This window comes from Coregonus clupeaformis, unplaced genomic scaffold (assembly GCF_020615455.1).
Source record: "Coregonus clupeaformis isolate EN_2021a unplaced genomic scaffold, ASM2061545v1 scaf1430, whole genome shotgun sequence".
Classification (NCBI taxonomy): Eukaryota; Metazoa; Chordata; class Actinopteri; order Salmoniformes; family Salmonidae; genus Coregonus; species Coregonus clupeaformis.
Window position 1 is genome coordinate 35,695 of NW_025534884.1, and position 20,463 is coordinate 56,157.

Genomic DNA, 20,463 nt, shown 5'->3' on the forward strand with positions numbered 1-20,463 from the left:
TGACCATTTGCCTTCTCTTGGCAGTCTCTTGTGCCCTACTGGAAGACATGGGTGGCCCCATAGGCTAGATGCCTTTAGTATGTCCTTAATGCATGCTCCATATGTGCATATCAGGCAGATGCTATTGCTGAGGGGTCCAGATATGCTCTAGCCAAATGACTGCGGGACCAGCAGTGGAACAAAGCACAGTTACACTACATTGGGTTTGTGGTGGAAAGGCCACAGTGTGCAGAGAGAGCTTTTACGTTAGAGAGGCTGTAGAGAATTAATTAGGCTAATCAAGGTTGGGAATGACAGATCTTGTATGTGCCATATCTGTGCAATGCCACCATTTCATTCTCTACTGATTGGCATTTAAAAGGCTGCAGATTTAATTAGCTAGCATTATGTGCTGTCACAATCAGGATTTACAACATTAACAATATAGGCCAACGCAAGGATGACTACTGCTAGTGCGGTTCTCTTCTCTGTTCTCAGGTACAAATTGATGTCATTATATGAAGCTAATTACACTTGTTAGAGCTGGGGCTACATTACAAGGCTTTTTTAAATTTATTTTATCTGTGGGAAGAAAGGCTGCTCATTTTGTGTTTAATCTCCTTCACCTCAGCTCTCAGTGAATGTGTCTGAAATGGCTCCCTGTTCCCTTTATAGTGCGCAGACCATGTCAAAAAGTAGTGTAATATATAGGTGCCATTTTGGACATACCCAGTGTGTTAGCTCGTAAACAGATGGTTAGCGAAACAGGGCCTCTGGAGATCCTGTTAATGAACCGAAATAAAAGACTAAGAGGAACAACATCAGCGGAAATTTGACTTTGAACTGTTATAACAAAGATTGGAGGAGTGAGAGCAGGCCTAGCATGTTTACAGAAACACCCTCGAGATCAATTAAATGCTCTGCCTCATTAGCATTTTATGACATCACATTTCCTTTACTGTGGTCATAATGTGTATCCTGTTGTGTGGTGCTATACAATGCACTGGAGTTACTATAGGTAGACCTACAACAGCAAGTCAGTATGTAGCTATTAGCCACTACTGCTTTAAACAGGTCCCATCTCTTTATCAGTTAGGTTATTAAGTTAGAACACCTAGTTGCCGAAGAGGGAGGCCACAAATGGAGGCACCTCTGGGATATTCCAATATCTATAGCATACCAGTTGGAAATATACAGTTGAAGTCGGAAGTTTACATACACCTTAGCCAAATACATTTAAACTCAGTTTTTCACAATTCCTAACATTTAATCCTAGTAAACATTCCCTGTTTTAGGTCAGTTAGGATCACCACTTTATCTTAAGAATGTGAAATGTCAGAATAATAGTAGAGAGAATGATTTCTTTCAGCTTTTATTCCTTTCATCACATTCCCAGTGGGTCAGAAGTTTACATACACTCAATTAGTATTTGGTAGCATTGCCTTTAAATTGTTTAACTTAGGTCAAACGTTTCGGGTAGCCTTCCACAAGCTTCCCACAATAAGTTGGGTGAATTTTGGCCTATTCCTCCTGACAGAGCCGGTGTAACTGAGTCAGGTTTGTAGGTCTCCTTGCTCGCACACGCTTTTCAGTTCTGCCCACACATTTTCTATAGGATTGAGGTCAGGGCTTTGTGATGGCTACTCCAATACCTTGTCTTTGTTGTCCTTAAGCCATTTTGCCACAACTTTGGAAGTATGCTTGGGGTCATTGTCCATTTGGAAGACCCATTTGCGACCAAGCTTTAACTTCCTGACTGATGTCTTGAGATGTTGCTTCAATACAGTGAGGGAAAAAAGTATTTGATCCCCTGCTGATTTTGTACATTTGCCCACTGACAAAGAAATGATCAGTCTATAATTTTAATGGTAGGTTTATTTGAAAAGTGAGTGACAGAATAACAACAACAAAATTTTTAATGAGGGAAATAAGTATTTGACCCCTCTGCAAAACATGACTTAGTACTGGGTGGCAAAGCCCTTGTTGGCAATCACAGAGATCAGATGTTTCTTGTAGTTGGCCACCAGGTTTGCACACATCTCAGGAGGGATTTTGTCCCACTCCTCTTTGCAGATCTTCTCCAAGTCATTAAGGTTTCGAGGCTGATGTTTGGCAACTCGAACCTTCAGCTCCCTCCACAGATTTTCTATGGGATTAAGGTCTGGAGACTGGCTAGGCCACTCCAGGACCTTAATGTGCTTCTTCTTGAGCCAGTCCTTTGTTGCCTTGGCCGTGTGTTTTGGGTCATTGTCATGCTGGAATACCCATCCACAACCCATTTTCAATGCCCTGGCTGAGGGAAGGAGGTTCTCACCCAAGATTTGACGGTACATGGCCCCGTCCATCGTCCCTTTGATACGGTGAAATTGTCCTGTCCCCTTAGCAGAAAAACACCCCCAAAGCATAATGTTTCCACCTCCATGTTTGACGGTGGGGATGGTGTTCTTGGGGTCATAGGCAGCATTCCTCCTCCTCCAAACACGGCGAGTTGAGTTGATGCCAAAGAGCTCAATTTTGGTCTCATCTGACCACAACACTTTCACCCAGTTCTCCTCTGAATCATTCAGATGTTCATTGGCAAACTTCAGACGGCCATGTATATGTGCTTTCTTGAGCAGGGGGACCTTGCGGGCGCTGCAGGATTTCAGTCCTTCACGGCGTAGTGTGTTACCAATTGTTTTCTTGGTGACTATGGTCCCAGCTGCCTTGAGATCATTGACAAGATCCTCCCGTGTAGTTCTGGGCTGATTCCTCACCGTTCTCATGATCATTGCAACTCCACGAGGTGAGAACTTGCATGGAGCCCCAGGCCGAGGGAGATTGACAGTTATTTTGTGTTTCTTCCAGTTGCGAATAATCGCACCAACTGTTGTCACCTTCTCACCAAGCTGCTTGGCGATGGTATTGTAGTCCATTCCAGCCTTGTGTAAGTCTCCATCTTGTCCCTGACATCCTTGGAGAGCTCTTTGGTCTTGGCCATGGTGGAGAGTTTGGAATCTGATTGATTGATTGCTTCTGTGGACAGATGTCTTTTATACAGGTAACAAGCTGAGATTAGGAGCACTCCCTTTAAGAGTGTGCTCCTAATCTCAGCTCGTTACCTGTATAAAAGACACCTGGGATCCAGAAATCTTTCTGATTGAGAGGGGGTCAAATACTTATTTCCCTCATTAAAATGCAAATCAATTTATAACATTTTGGACATGCGTTTTTCTGGATTTTTTTGTTGTTATTCTGTCTCTCACTGTTCAAATAAACCTACCGTTAAAATTATAGACTGATCATTTCTTTGTCAGTGGGCAAACGTACAAAATCAGCAGGGGATCAAATACTTTTTTCCCACACTGTATGTACTACCTTGGAAAATATTGCGTTGAGAGATCTTGGTGCCTCAGTCATTTGGTGCCACAGGAGTAGCAAAATTCAAACTGGCTCAAATTAAGATCCTACATCTGTAGGGTTTTTCGCAGCTTCGGTGCTTGAACCCCTAATGAAGAAACGTTTTGGATATGCACTCTAAATAAGTCCTTAATGTGGTATGTTAGTGTGGATATTGGAACTTAGACAGGCTGTTTGCCTTTTTTTAAACATCTCATGCCACTGAATACACAATTTGATCAGTCAGAGTGAGATTGTCTTGGCCCCGTGTCTCATTAGTCCATCAGTACCAACAGTCCACACAGTGAGCCATCTTAGTAGAGAACACTGCCTCCTGGTGGTTCGTTTATGTGTGCACTTTGTCTAGTCAGTAAGCAGCACATAGAATATCAGGGTAAGAGTAGGAGTGCTGATCTAGGATCCGTTTAGCCTTTTATATCATAATGAATAAGATAACATACATGACATAGATAGGACCTGATCCTAGATCTGCACTCCTGCTCTGAGACGCCTTATGAGTACGGCTCCAAAATGCAAGGGTTTATATGAATCTCTCGAGTGATAGCTTTGTCCATTATTCTAAAATCCATACTGGATAATAGGCACTGTGTAAAAATGTTTGCTTTTTTCTACAGTAATTCACATCTCTGACCAGGTCTTCTATGGTTACATGTAAATAAACACATTGTTTTTATTTCCATATCACCAAGGATTTAAAAAATTGCATGTCCACCAATCTTGATCGCAAAGCTATGTTCAACATGAAAATGCAACTTTATCCTGTTTACTACTATCTTTGCCTCTCTAGCTTTCTTCCTTCTGGGCCTCTCCAGTGCTGTGGACACAGAGAACTCAAGTGTGATGTGTTTGTTCCCTATAGGGCCGAGCTGAGTGACATTGGGGACTATGTAGGTTCAGACATACAAATATCCTGGTTGCCTAATCTGGATGAGTTAATGAAGGGCTATGCACGAAATTTTCGCCCTGGGATAGGAGGTGAGTATGAGATCTACTGCTTGTGGCATTGGATTGCATTTCACCCCCTCACATTTACAGCCATTCTTAGCATAGCAGGAACCGGGTATAAGTGTTTTGAAAATCAGACTCATGATTTTAGACTCTTCTCAAATTCATCATGCTATATTAATCTTGTTAGATTCCACTGTCCCCAAGAAAGTGCTTTAAGTTCTTTTTAAATTCTAGTTTAAAGACATATTTACCCATATGTAAATAAGAGCTTTGAATCTATGAAAAGCTTTTGTGTTTGAACGTGATGCAAAAGATCACAACCAAAAGCAATTAAGCATTGGAATGTGTTTGCGGAAGAGATTGAAATGATGCTTTGGAAATGAAAGACGTGCGTAATATTGCTAAATAAAAGAAAGGAGCATTGCTGGAGAATGCCTTTGCTAAGAATGCTTGCCAAATGTGAAATATCCAATGTCCACAGCGTTAGATTTCTCAACCTCACAGCTTAACTCAGCTCAGCAGAGGTGAAAAAGCATTGTCGATATAAGAACCACCACCACCACCATGCCAGGCCTTGTGAACCAGCAACAAGGCTACTGCAGCCAACAGCAAACACGTTTACATACCTATAGTGCAACATTATGCTCAATAATTATGTAGTCCCTCATTACTTCCCCTTATAGAAATAAGAGAAGATAAGGTTAAATCTCCATCAGATATCATCTAAGTGGTAAGACAGCTACCGTAAAGCCAAACTGATGGGCTATCTAAGGCCATTGAAGAATCATACACATCAGTTGGTGGGGCCCCGTGTAGCTCAGTTGATAGAGCATGGCGCTTGCAACGCCAGGGTTGTGGGTTCGTTTCCCACGGAGGGCCAGTATGAAAATGTATGCACTCACTAACTGTAAGTCGCTCTGGATAAGAGCGTCTGCTAAATGACTAAAATGTAAAATGTAAATGTCTTACTCTGTCTATTCAACTCACATCCCTTCACCATTTCAAATTTAAAGGAAAGTGGTGCTACGATAGGCATCTAGAATCTATACAAATAAGTTGAACACTGAGCCTATCACTACGGCCACTTGTCAAAATGAGCTCGGTTTTAGTGACAGGCTGAGGGATTATGGATTGCAGTTAGTTGTAACATCCTCCAACGTAAGTTTCATTGACTTTAACTGTCCTCCCACTTGTCAGTGCTGATGACTGCTCTCTCTATGGTGGGTAGGATAATGGCTATATAATACAATTTGACGTAAATGGTTATGGGATGAGTACTGAATGGCAGAGAATGGTAATATATGATTCCTTAATGTTCAGAATAAATATCCTTTCAGTTCCGCTTCGGTGATCCTGATCTCCCTCCCTCTAGATTTCCTTCAAGTATCCACGATCTCAGCAGCACAAATTATGCTAATCATCGAGCAAACTACAACAGCATGCTAGCTATGTATGCGCTTCCAAACACACCACTGCACAAGCTCATGAGACCCCCAATGTCATATTTATGAATGTACATAGTACCATGTCACTTCACTTAGAGCAATGTTAAGTCGGGAAGTGGCTCTTGATCCATATCTAGGGATGTCCTTGAGAAGGAGGGAAGGGATGGATGGAGGGAGAGAGGGAAGGAGGGATTGTTTTCTTTTCTCATTTATTTTCCCACAGGCCCACCCGTGAATGTTGCCATGGCTATTGAAGTAGCCAGTATTGACCACATCTCTGAAGCCAACATGGTAATGTATACATTCACCTGCAGGCCTTTGTACATAATGGTTGCCATATTTCACTGCTATTGTACTGTTCCAGTAAAATTCAATGTGAAAACTATCACTTATGCGTCATCCACATCAGCCAATAGGGATTCTAAAAAGTTAATGATACCATGCCTTTTTCAGTAAGAGCATGCATGGCCCTGTTCCAATTGTTATGAAATGCATCCTTCCTTCCTCCCTTGATGTATTCAACAGATCCAACCAGGTTGGATTGGTGAAAAACAGTAGTATTGTAACCTATATTTATTTTATCTAATACCGTTCAGATCAGTAAGTCACAACGTGATCCACCACTCTCTCACACCAGTGTTGGAAATGCCCTGGGCTCAGCTTTGTGCCTGTGTGTGTGTGTGTGTGTGTGTGTGTGTGTGTGTCTGTCTGTCTGTGTCTGTGTGTGCATTTGCCTGTGCGTATGCATATGCTTATGTTTGTTCTTGTGTTACCATGTGTTACCGTATGTTACTGTGTGTTACCGTGTGTTACCGTGTGTGACCGCTTGGCAGGAGTACACCATGACCATTTTCCTGCGGCAGAGCTGGCGGGACGACCGCCTGTCCTACAACCACACCAACAAGACCCTGGGGCTGGACAGCCGCTTCGTGGATAAACTCTGGCTGCCCGACACCTTCATTGTCAACGCCAAGTCCGCCTGGTTCCACGACGTCACTGTGGAGAACAAGCTGATTCGCCTGCAGCCCGATGGGGTCATCCTTTACAGCAGCCGGTGAGAAGGGCAGAGGGAGGAGGGGGGAGAGGACTAGGAGGAGGGGGGAGAAGAGTAGGGGGTAGGGGGAGAGGGGCTAAGGGGGAGAGGGGGAGCAGGGGGAGAAGAGTAGGGTGTAGGGCGGAGAGGAGTAGGGGGTAGGGGGGAGGAGGGGGAGAGGAGTAGAGGGTAGGGCGGAGAGGAGTAGGGGGGAGAGGGTGGAGGAGGGGGATGATGGAGAGGGGAAGGGGGAGAGGGTTAAGAGAGATAAAAGGAGGGAGAGAGGGGGTGAAGATAATGTGTGAGGGGTAGGAGCATAGATCGAGTAGGAGAGAAGGAGGAGGAGAAGGATGAAAGGGGTAGGAGAGATGGAAGGCATGGGGAGGAGGGAGAGAAGAAAATGGCGTGATGGTTGGAGAGGCCCCTTAACGACTTGCTGTGGCCTGAAGTTAAGGCTATATAATGCCTAATGATAATGTCAAAGTGAAAATGACGTTTAACCTACTGTTACGTGTCAAGTTACCATTGTGGTTGACGTGGGTGTTTAATAATTACTTGTTCTCCTCTCAGGATCACCTCGACTGTGGCGTGTGACATGGATCTGACCAAGTACCCCATGGATGAGCAGGAGTGTATGCTGGACTTAGAAAGCTGTGAGTGGATTTATACATTACACGGCCAAAAGTATGTGGACATCCCTTCAAATTAGAGGATTCGGTTCTTTCAGCCACACCCACTGCTGATAGGTACAGTTGAAGTCGGAAGTTTACATACACTTAGGTTGGAGTCATTAAAACTTGTTTTTCAACCATTCCACAAATTTCTGGTTAACAAACTATAGTTTTGGCAAGTCGGTTAGGACTTCTACTTTGTGCATGACACAAGTAATTTTTCCAACAATTGTTTACAGACAGATTATTTCACTTATAATTCACTGTATCACAATTCCAGTGGGTCAGAAGTTTACATACACTAAGTTGACTGTGCCTTTAAACAGCTTGGAAAATTCCAGAAAAAGATGTCATGGCTTTAGAAGCTTCTGATAGGCTAATTGACATCATTTCAGTCAATTGGAGGTGTACCTGTGGATGTATTTCAAGGCCTACCTTCAAACTCAGTGCCTCTTTGCTTGACATCATTGGAAAATCCAAAGAAATCAGCCAAGACCTCAGAAAAAAAAATTGTAGACCTCCACAAGTCTGGTTCATCCTTGGGAGCAATTTCCAAATGCCTGAAGGTACCACATTCATCTGTACAAACAATAGTACGCAAGTATAAACACCATGGGACCATGCAGCCGTCATATCGTTCAGGAAGGAGACCCGTTCTGTCTCCTAGAGATTAACGTACTTTGGTGCGAAAAGTGCAAATCAATCCCAGAACAACAGCAAAGGACCTTGTGAAGATGCTGGAGGAAACAGGTACAAAAGTATCTATGTCCACAGTAAAACAAGTCCTATATCAACATAACCTGAAAGGCCGCTCAGCAAGGAAGAAGCCACTGTCCAAAACCGGCATAAAAAAGCCAGACTACGGTTTGCAACTCCACATGGGGACAAAGATCGTACTTTTTGGAGAAATGTCCTCTGGTCTGATGAAACAAAAATAGAACTGTTTGGCCATAATGACCATCGTTATGTTTGAAGGAAAAAGGGGAACGCTTGCAAGCCGAAGAACACCATCCCAACCGTGAAGCACGGGGGTGGCAGCATCATGCTGTGGGGGTGCTTTGCTGCAGGAGGGACTGGTGCACTTCACAAAATAAATGGCATCATGAGGAAGGAAAAGTATGTGGATATATTGAAGCAACATCTCAAGACATCAGTCAGGAAGTTAAAGCTTAGTCGCAAATGGGTCTTCTAAATGGACAATGACGCCAAGCATACTTCCAAAGTTGTGGCAAAATGGCTTAAGGACAACAAAGTCAAGGTATAGAAAACGTGTGGGCAGAACTGAAAAAGCGTGTGCGAGCAAGGAGGCCTACAAACCTGACTCAGTTACACCAGCTCTGTCAGGAGGAATGGGCCGAAATTCACCCAACTTATTGTGGGAAGCTTGTGGAAGGCTACCCAAAACGTTGTACCCAAGTTAAACAATTTAAAAGCAATGCTACCAAATACTAATTGAGTGTATGTAAACCCACTGGGAATGTGATGAAAGAAATAAAAGCTGAAAGAAATAATTCTCTCTACTATTAGTCTGACATTTCACATTCTTAAAATAAAGTGGTGATCCTAACTGACCTAAGACAGGGAATTTTTACTAGGATTAAATGTCAGGAATTGTGAAAAACTGAGTTTAAATGTATTTGGCTAAGGTGTACGTAAACTTCCTGTCACGAATTCCGCCGAGACTGCTCCTCCTCCTTGTTCGGGCAGGCTTCGGCGTTCGTCGTCCCCGGAGTACTAGCTGCTACCGCTTGATGTTCTCTATGTTTGTTTGGTTTTGTCTTGTTGGTGCACCTGTTTCGTATTATGTATTGATTAGGTCACCTATAAGTTTCCTTTGGTTTTGTTTGCAGTTGTGTGTTGTTGTCCGCCTGTCCGCTGGTGAATGTTATTTGTTTTCTAGTTGTTAGTGTTTTACGCACTGTTTGCGTAATCGCTCGCCTCCTGTGTTTTGAGGCCCGTTATTTTGTATTTGTCTTTGTGACAATTAAAGTTGTTTTCGACTAAGCTTCTGTGTCCTGCGCCTGACTCCAACACCGCATCCACATCAGCTTCTGACAGAACAACACACCATACTATGGAGTCAGCAGGAGCAGCGGCGGCGACCGAGTCGCTGGAGGATCGGGTCAGCTGCCAGGACGCCATGATCCAGCAACTCGGCTCCGCCATGCAGGAGGTGATGAACACCCTGCGCCGATGGGAAAGGGGAAGCGTGCCCACACCTCCTCCTACATTACCACCACCATCGGCCAGCCCCACCAGACCAGCTCCGGAATCCAGTGGAATTCGGCTCTCGCTCCCGAGGGCGTATGATGGCACCGCAGCCGGGTGTCAGGGGTTCCTCCTTCAGGTGGAACTCTACCTGGCCACCATACACCCGGCGCCCTCGGGATACGAGAGCGTTTCCGCCCTCATCTCCTGTCTCTCCGGCAAGGCGTTGGAGTGGGCCAACGCCGAATGGAGGGGAATAGACGCCGCCACCATCAGCTACGCGGAGTTCTCGGGGGAGCGTCTTTTCCACCTCCGACAGGGGAAGAGGAGCGCAAAGGAGTTCGCCCTGGATTTCCGGACTCTAGCGGCGGATGCGGGGTGGAATGAGAGGGCCCTCATCGACCACTATCGGTGTAGCCTGCGTGAGGACGTTCGTCGAGAGCTGGCCTGCAGGGACACCAATCTGTCCTTCGACCAGCTAGTGGACATGTCCATCTGTCTGGATACCCTGCTGGCCACCCGCGGACGTCCCGAGTTGGGGCCGTCCATTCCATCCCCCAGCACCTCCGAGCCGAGCCCTATGGAGCTCCGGGGTGCTGGCGCTAGAGAGAGAAGGAGAGAGAACCCGAGGGGGGCCGTCCCCTGCACCAGCTGTGGCCAGGTGCTGGGGAGGGTCTCCAGGGAATCGGGGCAACAGGTCGCGCACTGGGGAGTCATTTCAGGTGAGTAGGCGCCCCACTCACCCAGAGCTCTCTGTTGTTCACTTGTGTATACCTGTGGTATTTCCTCAGGTTGCATCTCATTCCCAGCATAAGGCGCTTGTCGATTCAGGCGCAGCTGGGAATTTTATTGATCGGAAATTTTGTTCTAAGTTAGGGATTCCCCTCCTGCCCGTTGATGCACCCTTTCCTGTCCATGCCCTAGATAGCCGCCCGTTGGGATCTGGGTTGAAGACGCAGGGGGGTCATGAGGAGATTATTCAGTTGTACCTAATTGACTCTCCTGCGTATCCCGTGGTGCTGGGGCTTCCTTGGTTAATCACCCATGACCCCACCATTTCGTGGCAACAGAGGGCTCTCAAGGAATGGTCTGGCCAGTGTGTTGGGCGATGTTTAGGTGTTTCCGTTGGGGCGACCACGGTGGAGAGTCCGAACCAAGTGCCCGCAATGCACATTCCCCCTGAGTATGAGGATTTGGCACTCGTGTTCAGCAAGACGAGGGCGACGCGATTGCCACCTCATAGACAGGGAGATTGTGCGATAAACCTCCAGACAGGTGCGGCACTCCCGCAGAGCCATGTGTATCCTCTGTCTCAAGAGGAGACGGCGGCTATGGAGACATACATAGCTGAGTCCCTGAGACAAGGATACATACGGCCCTCCACTTCTCCTGCGTCCTCAAGTTTATTTTTTGTGAAGAAGAAGGATGGAGGGTTGCGCCCGTGTATTGATTACCGTAGTCTCAATCAGATCACTGTGAAATACAGTTACCCTCTTCCTCTGACTGCGAGTATGACTGAATCATTACGCGGAGCGCGTTTCTTCACAAAACTGGATCTCAGGAGCGCTTATAACTTGGTGCGCATTAGGGAGGGAGATGAATGGAAGACGGCATTTAGTACCACCTCAGGTCATTATGAGTATCTTGTCATGCCATACGGGTTAATGAATGCTCCTTCAGTCTTCCAATCATTTGTGGACGAGATCTTCCAGGACCTGCATGGGCAGGGAGTGATAGTGTACATTGACGACATCCTAGTGTACTCTGCTACACGTGCCGAGCATGTAGCCCTGGTGCGCCGAGTGTTGGGTAGGCTGTTGGAGCATGACTTGTATGTCAAGGCAGAGAAATGTCTGTTTTTCCAGGAGTCCATCTCCTTCTTGGGTCATCGGTTGTCCGCGTCAGGGGTGAAGATGGAGATTGACCGTGTGTCAGCCATGCGTACAGTGGGGAAAAAAAGTATTTAGTCAGCCACCAGTTGTGCAAGTTCTCCCACTTAAAAATATGAGAGAGGCCTGTAATTTTCATCATAGGTACACGTCAACAATGACAGACAAAATGAGAAAAAATATCCAGAAAATCACATTGTAGGATTTTTTATGAATTTATTTGCAAATTATGGTGGAAAATAAGTATTTGGTCAATAACAAAAGTTTCTCAATACTTTGTTATATACCCTTTGTTGGCAATGACACAGGTCAAAAGTTTTCTGTAAGTCTTCACAAGGTTTTCACACACTGTTGCTGGTATTTTGGCCCATTCCTCCATGCAGATCTCCTCTAGAGCAGTGATGTTTTGGGGCTGTCGCTGGGCAACACGGACTTTCAACTCCCTCCAAAGATTTTCTATGGGGTTGAGATCTGGAGACTGGCTAGGCCACTCCAGGACCTTGAAATGCTTCTTACAAAGCCACTCCTTCATTGCCCGGGCGTTGTGTTTGGGATCATTGTCATGCTGAAAGACCCAGCCACGTTTCATCTTCAATGCCCTTGCTGATGGAAGGAGGTTTTCACTCAAAATCTCACGATACATGGCCCCATTCATTCTTTCCTTTACACGGATCAGTCGTCCTGGTCCCTTTGCAGAAAAACAGCCCCAAAGCATGATGTTTCCACCCCCATGCTTCACAGTAGGTATGGTGTTCTTTGGATGCAACTCAGCATTCTTTGTCCTCCAATCACGACGAGTTGAGTTTTTACCAAAAAGTTATATTTTGGTTTCATCTGACCATATGACATTCTCCCAATCCTCTTCTGGATCATCCAAATGCACTCTAGCAAACTTCAGACGAGCCTGGACATGTACTGGCTTAAGCAGGGGGACACGTCTGACACTGCAGGATTTGAGTCCCTGGCGGCGTAGTGTGTTACTGATGGTAGGCTTTGTTACTTTGGTCCCTGCTCTCTGCAGGTCATTCACTAGGTCCCCCGTGTGGTTCTGGGATTTTTGCTCACCGTTCTTGTGATCATTTTGACCCCACGGGGTGAGATCTTGCGTGGAGCCCCAGATCGAGGGAGATTATCAGTGGTCTTGTATGTCTTCCATTTCCTAATAATTGCTCCCACAGTTGATTTCTTCAAACCAAGCTGCTTACCTATTGCAGATTCAGTCTTCCCAGCCTGGTGCAGGTCTACAATTTTGTTTCTGGTGTCCTTTGACAGCTCTTTGGTCTTGGCCATAGTGGAGTTTGGAGTGTGACTGTTTGAGGTTGTGGACAGGTGTCTTTTATACTGATAACAAGTTCAAACAGGTGCCATTAATACAGGTAACGAGTGGAGGACAGAGGAGCCTCTTAAAGAAGAAGTTACAGGTCTGTGAGAGCCAGAAATCTTGCTTGTTTGTAGGTGACCAAATACTTATTTTCCACCATAATTTGCAAATAAATTCATAAAAAATCCTACAATGTGATTTTCTGGACTTTTTTCTTCTCATTTTGTCTGTCATAGTTGACGTGTACCTATGATGAAAATTACAGGCCTCTCTCATCTTTTTAAGTGGGAGAACTTGCACAATTGGTGGCTGACTAAATACTTTTTTCCCCCCACTGTAACTGGCAAACCCCAACCACTGTTAAAGAGGTGCAGCAGTTTTTGGGTTTTGCCAATTACTACCGGAGGTTTATCCGGGATTTTGGACAGGTGGCAGCTCCCATTACTTCCCTGCTGAAGGGGGGCCCGGTGCGTTTGCAGTGGTCGGCCGAAGCGGACAGGGCGTTTTGTAAACTGAAGGACCTGTTCACTTCGGCTCCGGTGCTGGCGCACCCGGACCCCGCTTTAGCGTTCCAGGTAGAGGTGGACGCGTCAGAGGCCAGTATTGGGGCAGTACTGTCGCAACGCTCGGCACGCCTCCTAAGCTCCGTCCCTGCGCTTTTTATTCTAAAAGCTCAGCCCGGCGGAACGTAATTATGACGTAGGGGACAGGGAGCTGTTAGCTGTGGTTCAAGCCCTAAAGGTGTGGAGGCATTGGCTTGAGGGGGCTCAACACCCTTTTCTCATTCTGACTGACCATCGTAACCTGGAGTACATCCGGGCAGCTAGGAGATTGAACCCTCGTCAGGCTAGGTGGAACATGTTTCTGACCCGGTTCGTTTTTAAGATCACTTACATCCCAGGGTCCCAGAACGGTAAGGCAGATGCCCTGTCCCGGCGGTATGACACAGAGGAGAGGTCCATTGAGCCCACTCCCATACTGCCGGAGTCTTGTCTGGTGGCACCGGTGGTATGGGAGGTCGATGCGGAAATTGAGCGGGCGTTACGCACCGACCCTACTCCCCCAGAGTGTCCAGTGGGTCGGACGTACGTGCCGCCCGAGGTCCGTGATCGTCTCATTTATTGGGCTCATACGTCACCCTCCTCTGGACATCCAGGTATTGGCCGGACAGTGCACTGCCTTAGTGTTAAGTACTGGTGGCCAACTTTGGCTAGGGACGTGAGGGTTTTTGTCTCCTCCTGCTCGGTGTGCGCTCAGTGTAAGGCGCCTAGACACCTGCCCAGGGGGAAGTTACAACCCCTGCCCGTTCCACAACGGCTGTGGTCTCACCTCTCGGTGGACTTTGTCACGGACCTTCCCCCCTCTCAGGGGAATACCACTATTCTGGTCGTTGTGGATCGGTTCTCTAAGGCCTGTCGTCTCATTCCAATGCCGGGTCTCCCTACTGCCCTACATACCGCTGAGGCTTTGTTCACCCACGTCTTCCGGCACTACGGGGTTCCCGAGGATATAGTGTCTGATCGGGGTCCCCAATTCACCTCTAGAGTCTGGAGGGCGTTCATGGAACGCTTGGGGGTCTTGGTTAGCCTTACCTCGGGTTACCACCCTGAGAGTAACGGACAGGTGGAGAGAGTGAACCAGGATGTGGGTAGGTTTCTGAGATCCTATTGCCAGGGCCGGCCGGAGGAGTGGTCGGGGTATATCCCCTGGGCAGAGATGGCTCAGAACTCTCTTTGCCACTCCTCTACTAACCTGACCCCTTTTCAGTGCGTGTTAGGGTATCAGCCGGTTCTGGCACCATGGCATCAGAGCCAGATCGAGGCTCCTGCGGTGGATGAGTGGTTTCGGCGCTCGGAGGAGACGTGGAACGCTGCACACGTACATCTGCAGCGGGCCATCCGCAGGCAGAAGGCGAGCGAAGATCTCCACTGCAGTGAGGGTCCAGTATACGCCCCTGGAGATCGAGTCTGGCTCTCGACTCGAAACCTGCCCCTTCGCCTGCCCTGCCGGAAGCTTGGCCGGCGGTTTGTGGGGCCATTTAAAGTCCTGAGGAGATTGAACGTGGTGTGTTAGAAGTTGCTACTGCCTAATGACTATCACATTAACCCCTCATTCCATGTGTCTCTCCTCAGGCCGGTGGTAGCTGGTCCACTCCAGGAGAGTGAGATAAGAGAGACCCCTCCGCCCCCACTGGACATCGAGGGGGCTCCAGCGTACTCAGTCCGGTCCATCGTGGATTTGAGACGTCGGATGGGGGGTCTACAATATCTCGTGGAGTGGGAGGGGTACGGTCCGGAGGAACGGTGCTGGGTGCCTAGGAGGGACATTTTAGATCCATCCCTCCTGACTGAGTTCCACCGTAGTCATCCTACGTGCCCTGCTCCACGTCCTCCTGGCTGTCCCAGAGGCCGGGGTCGGCGCACGGCTGGGGCCGCGCGTCAAGGGGGGGGGGGTACTGTCACGAATTCCGCCGAGACTGCTCCTCTTCCTTGTTCAGGCAGGCTTCGGCGTTCATCGTCCCCGGAGTACTAGCTGCTACCGCTTGATGTTCTCTATGTTTGTTTGGTTTTGTCTTGTTGGTGCACCTGTTTCGTATTATGTATTGATTAGGTCACCTATAAGTTTCCTTTGGTTTTGTTTGCAGTTGTGTGTTGTTGTCTGCCTGTCCGCTGGTGAATGTTATTTGTTTTCTAGTTGTTAGTGTTTTACGCACTGTTTGCGTAATCGCTCGCCTCCTGTGTTTTGAGGCCCGTTATTTTGTATTTGTCTTTGTGACAATTAAAGTTGTTTTCGACTAAGCTTCTGTGTCCTGCGCCTGACTCCAACACCGCATCCACATCAGCTTCTGACACTTCCGACTTCAACTGTATATAACATCGAGCACACAGACATGAAATATCCATAGACAAACATTGGCAGTAGAATGGCCCGTACTGAAGAGCTCAGTGACTTTCAACGTGATACCGTCATAGGATGCCACCTTTTCAACAAGTCAGTTCGTCATATTTCTGCCCTGCTAGAGCTGCCCCGGTCAACTGTAAGTGCTGTTATTGTGAAGTGGAAATGTCTAGGAGCAGAAACGGCTCAGCTGTGAAGTGGTAGGCCACACAAGCTCACAGAACGGGACCGGCGAGTGCTGAAAATCCAAACTGCCTCAGGAAGCAACGTCAGCACAAGAACTGTTCGTCAGGAGCTTGATGAAATGGATTTCCATGGCCGAGCAGCCGCACACAAGCCTAAGAGCACCATGCGCAATGTCAAACGTAGGCTGGAGTGGTGTAAAGCTCGCCACCATTGGACTTTGGAGCAGTGGAAACGCGTTCTCTGGAGTGATAATTCACACTTGACCATCTAGCAGTCCGATGGATGAATCTGGGTTTGGCGGATGCCAGCAGAACGGTACCTGCCCGAATGCATATTGCCAACTGTAAAGTTTGGTGGAGGAGGAATAATAGTCTGCCCCCTTAGTTCCAGTGAAGGGAAATCTTAATGCTACAGCATACAATGACATTCTAGACGATTCTATGCTGAATGGAAGCAAGTCCCCGCAGCAATGTTCCAACATCTTCCCAGAAGAGGGGAGGCTGTTATAGCAGCAAAGAGGGGACCAACTCCATATGAATGCCCATGATTTTGGAATGAGATGAGCAGGTGTCCACATACGTTGTAGTGTATGTACCACTGTTCTTGATGGGTGGATGTCAATACCAATAGTCTGTCATGTTCCCTACCACTCTTAATGGATGGATCTCAATAGTCTACAGTATGATTATTTATTTCCCAATTCGAAGGAAAGGTGGTTTTCTTTTCTCCCTGGTAGTTCAGTGATCTATTAATGTCATTGATTGGCCAGGTAATTCACTCACCTGATCTCCCAAGTCTGAAACAGTCCCTTATTAAACTTAAGGGTCAAAACCTGCAGTGCTGTGGCCCTGCAGGGACATAGTTGAACAACCCTGCTCTATAGAGGAAACAGGAGAGGACAGGAAACCATTTTACTCCCAGTGTCTGTAGAGCTACATGTAGGCTGTATTGTGTATGGTGAGTACCAGAAGCAAGGCTAGGGTTAATTCAATACACATTCATTGAAAATGTAATGATGTTCCATTGTTGTTGGGATGTTTGTTTGTTGACTGTTTGTTAACTGCTAGTTGACTGTTTGTTTGTTGACTGTTTGTTCCAGACGGCTACTCCTCAGAGGATATTGTGTACCACTGGTCTGAGAGTCAAATACACATCCACGGACTGGACAAACTGGAGCTCTCCCAGTTCACCATCATCGACTACAAATTTGTCACGGAAACTATGAACTTCAAATCCGGTGAGCTTTTTTCCCACCTCTATCCTCGTTTCACTATCACCATGGTTACTGTACTGAACAGCCAGTGGGATGTCCGTGAGATTCCTCTTCACTTTTATATACAGAGTTCTTCAAATATGCCTCTTTCACTGTACAGCGCCTCTCCATTTTGATACATGCTTTTGAACATGTAAGAGACCCCAGGATTCCTATAGATAATTGTTTAACTAATATGTTTTGAACGCAGACACCTCTGTTGGTATTTTCTATGCACAGACAGAATGGCTCATGTTATTTAGGAGAGGAGACTTATGAAGGGAAGGGAGTAGATGCTATGTTATGACTTCTTCAAGTGAGAAATCTGGTACAACCAGAGGAGGATGTGCCCCCTCCTCTGAGTCTGATTCCTCTCAAGGTTTCTTCGTTCTAGGGACTTTTTCCTTGTAACTTGCTCTTTGGGGTCTTGGTCTTGGTCAGGTTACCGTAGGACTTTGTGACAATTGTTGATATAAAAAGGGCTTTACAAATAATTTTGATTGATTGACTGATTGACCGAAAAGCTAATACTGGTCTACTTTTTCACTCCAAGCCGGACGTTTCCCGCGGCTCAGCCTTCGCTTCCAGCTGAGACGTAACCGAGGCGTCTACATCATCCAGTCCTACATGCCCTCCATCCTATTGGTCGCCATGTCCTGGGTGTCCTTCTGGATAAGCCAAACAGCAGTCCCGGCTCGTGTATCCCTGGGTTAGTATCATGTTAAGAGTATTCTGTTAACAACAAATAATAACAAGATAACTAATAATGTAAGCATACTGTGTCCATAATAAGTATATAGGTTGTATGTTGGGAGCTTTTGGGAAAGAGCACAGTTAGAAAGATATGGCATATAGAAGCAAACCGGATGGACATCATGAAAATGATCGGAGAGGTTGAGAGTAGAAGAAGTTCAGGAGCAAAAACAAAAAAACCAAATAAAATAGAATTATTGTAAAATTGACTGTGTCCATAAGGTGTAGATAGTAAGTATAGGCTGGAAGTAGAGGCCTGGGCATTGTTGTTCACTAATTTACCCCAAGTAGGGAAAGGATGGCGGGGTTGAAAAGTAATAAAGGGGAGTATATATATAAAAAACATGGGGGATTGGAAGTGATGCAGACAATTACATTGATAGAAGTTACAATCTATCTGCAATATTAAGCTGATCTACCCCCATATAAAAAAAAAAGAGTATTCTGTTAGTGATCTTGGTGCAGTAAAGGCTACTGAGGGGAGAACGGCTCATAATAATGGCCGGAACTGAGCAAATGGAATGGCATCAAACACCTGGAAACCATGTGTTTGATGTATTTAATACCATTCCACTGACTCCGCTCCAGTCAAATCAAATAAAAATGTATTTGCCACATGCGCCAAATACAACAGGTGTAGACCTTACAGCGAAATGCTTACAAGCCCTTAACCAACAATGCAGTTTAAAAAAAAAAAGGGTTAAGTAAAAACGAAATAAGTAAAAAATAACAAATAACAAACAATTAAAGAGCAGCAGTAAAATAAAATAACAGTAGGGAGGCTATATACAGGGGGTACCGGTACAGAGTCAATGTACGGGGGCACAGGTTAGTCGAGGTAATTGAGGTAAAATGTACATGTGGGTAGAGTTAAAGTCACTATGCATAGGTAATAAAGAGAGAGTAGCAGCAGCGTAAAAGAGGGGGTGCAAATGTGCAAATAGTCAGGGTAGCCATGATTAGCTGTTCAAGAGTCTTATGGCTTGGGGGTAGAAGCTGTTAAGAAGCCTTTTGGACCTAGACTTGGCACTCCGGTACCGCTTGCCTTGCGGTAGCAAAGAGAACAGTCTATGACTAGAGTGGCTGGAGTCTTTGACAATTTTTAGGGCCTACCTCTAACACCGCCTGTTATAGAGGTCCGGGATGGCAGGAAGCTTGGCCCCAATTATGTACTGGGCCGTACGCACTACCCTCTGTAGTGCCTTGTGGTCGGAGGCCGAGCAGTTGCCATACCAGGCAGTGATGCAACCAATCAGGATACTCTCGAATGGTGCAGCTGTATAACTTTTTGAGGATCTGAGGACCCATGCGAAATCTTTTCAGTCTCCTGAGGAGGAATAGACTTTGTCGTGCCCTCTTCACGACTGTCTTGGTGTGTTTGGACCATGATAGTTTGTTGGTGATGTGGACACCAAGGAACTTGAAGCTCTCAGCCTGTTCCACTACAGCCCTGTCGATGAGAATGGGGGCGTGCTCAGTCCCCTTTTTTTTCCTGTAGTCCACAATCATCTCCTTTTTCTTGATCACTTTGAGGGAGAGGTTGTTATCCTGGCACCACATGCCCAGGTCTCTGACCACCTCCCTGTAGGCTGTCTCATCGTTGTCGGTGATCAGGCCTACCACTGTTGTGTTTTCGGCAAACTTAATGATGGTGTTGGAGTCGTGCCTGGCCATGCAGTCATGGGTGAACAGGGAGTACAGGAGGGGACTGAGCATGCACCCCTGAGGGGCCCCCGTGTTGAGGATCAGCGTGGCAGATGTGTTGTTACCTATCCTTACCACCTGGGGGCAGCCCGTCAGGAAGTCCAGGATCCAGTTGCAGAGGGAGGTGTTTAGTCCCAGGGTCCTTAGCTTAGCGATGAGCTTTGAGGGCACTATGGTGTTGAACGCTGAGCTGTAGTCAATGAATAGCATTCTCACGTAGGTGTTCCTCTTGTCCAGGTGGGAAAGGGCAGTGTGGAGTGCAACAGAGATTGCATCATCTGTGGATCTGTTGGGGCGGTATGCAAATTGGAGTGGGTCTATGGTTTCTGGGATAATGGTGTTGATGTGAGCCGTGACCAGCCTTTCAAAGCACTTCATGGCTACAGACGTGAGTGCTACGGGTCGGTAGTCATTTAGGCAGGTTATCTTAGTGTTCTTGGGAACAGGGACTATGGTGTTCTGCTTGAAACATGTAGGTATTACAGACTCAGTCAGGGACATGTTGAAAATGTCAGTGAAGACACTTGCCAGTTGGTCAGCACATGCTTGGAGTACGCTTCCTGGTTATCTGTCTGGCACTGCGGCCTTGTGAATGTTGACCTGCTTAAAAGTCTTACTCTCATTGGCCCATGGAGAGCGTGATCACATAGTCATCTGGAACAGCTGATGCTCTCCTGCATGCTTCAGTGTTGCTTTCCTCGAAGCGAGCATAGAAGTGATTTATCTCATCAGGTAGGCTCGTGTCACTGGGCAGCTCACGGCTATGCTTCCCTTTGT

General features: G+C 46.7%; 1 protein-coding gene across 1 annotated transcript in view; it reads left to right on the forward strand.

The window, feature by feature from the left end:
* The window catches only part of LOC121538444 (gamma-aminobutyric acid receptor subunit delta-like), a 30,626-nt gene that overhangs the window by 6,323 nt on the left and 3,840 nt on the right, over positions 1-20,463 (forward strand). The window contains exons 2-7 of the mRNA XM_041846458.2: positions 4,238-4,353; positions 5,995-6,062; positions 6,605-6,825; positions 7,375-7,457; positions 17,077-17,214; positions 17,783-17,938. Coding sequence (XP_041702392.1) covers positions 4,238-4,353; positions 5,995-6,062; positions 6,605-6,825; positions 7,375-7,457; positions 17,077-17,214; positions 17,783-17,938 — 782 coding nt within the window. The remainder of the gene's footprint in view (positions 1-4,237; positions 4,354-5,994; positions 6,063-6,604; positions 6,826-7,374; positions 7,458-17,076; positions 17,215-17,782; positions 17,939-20,463) is intronic.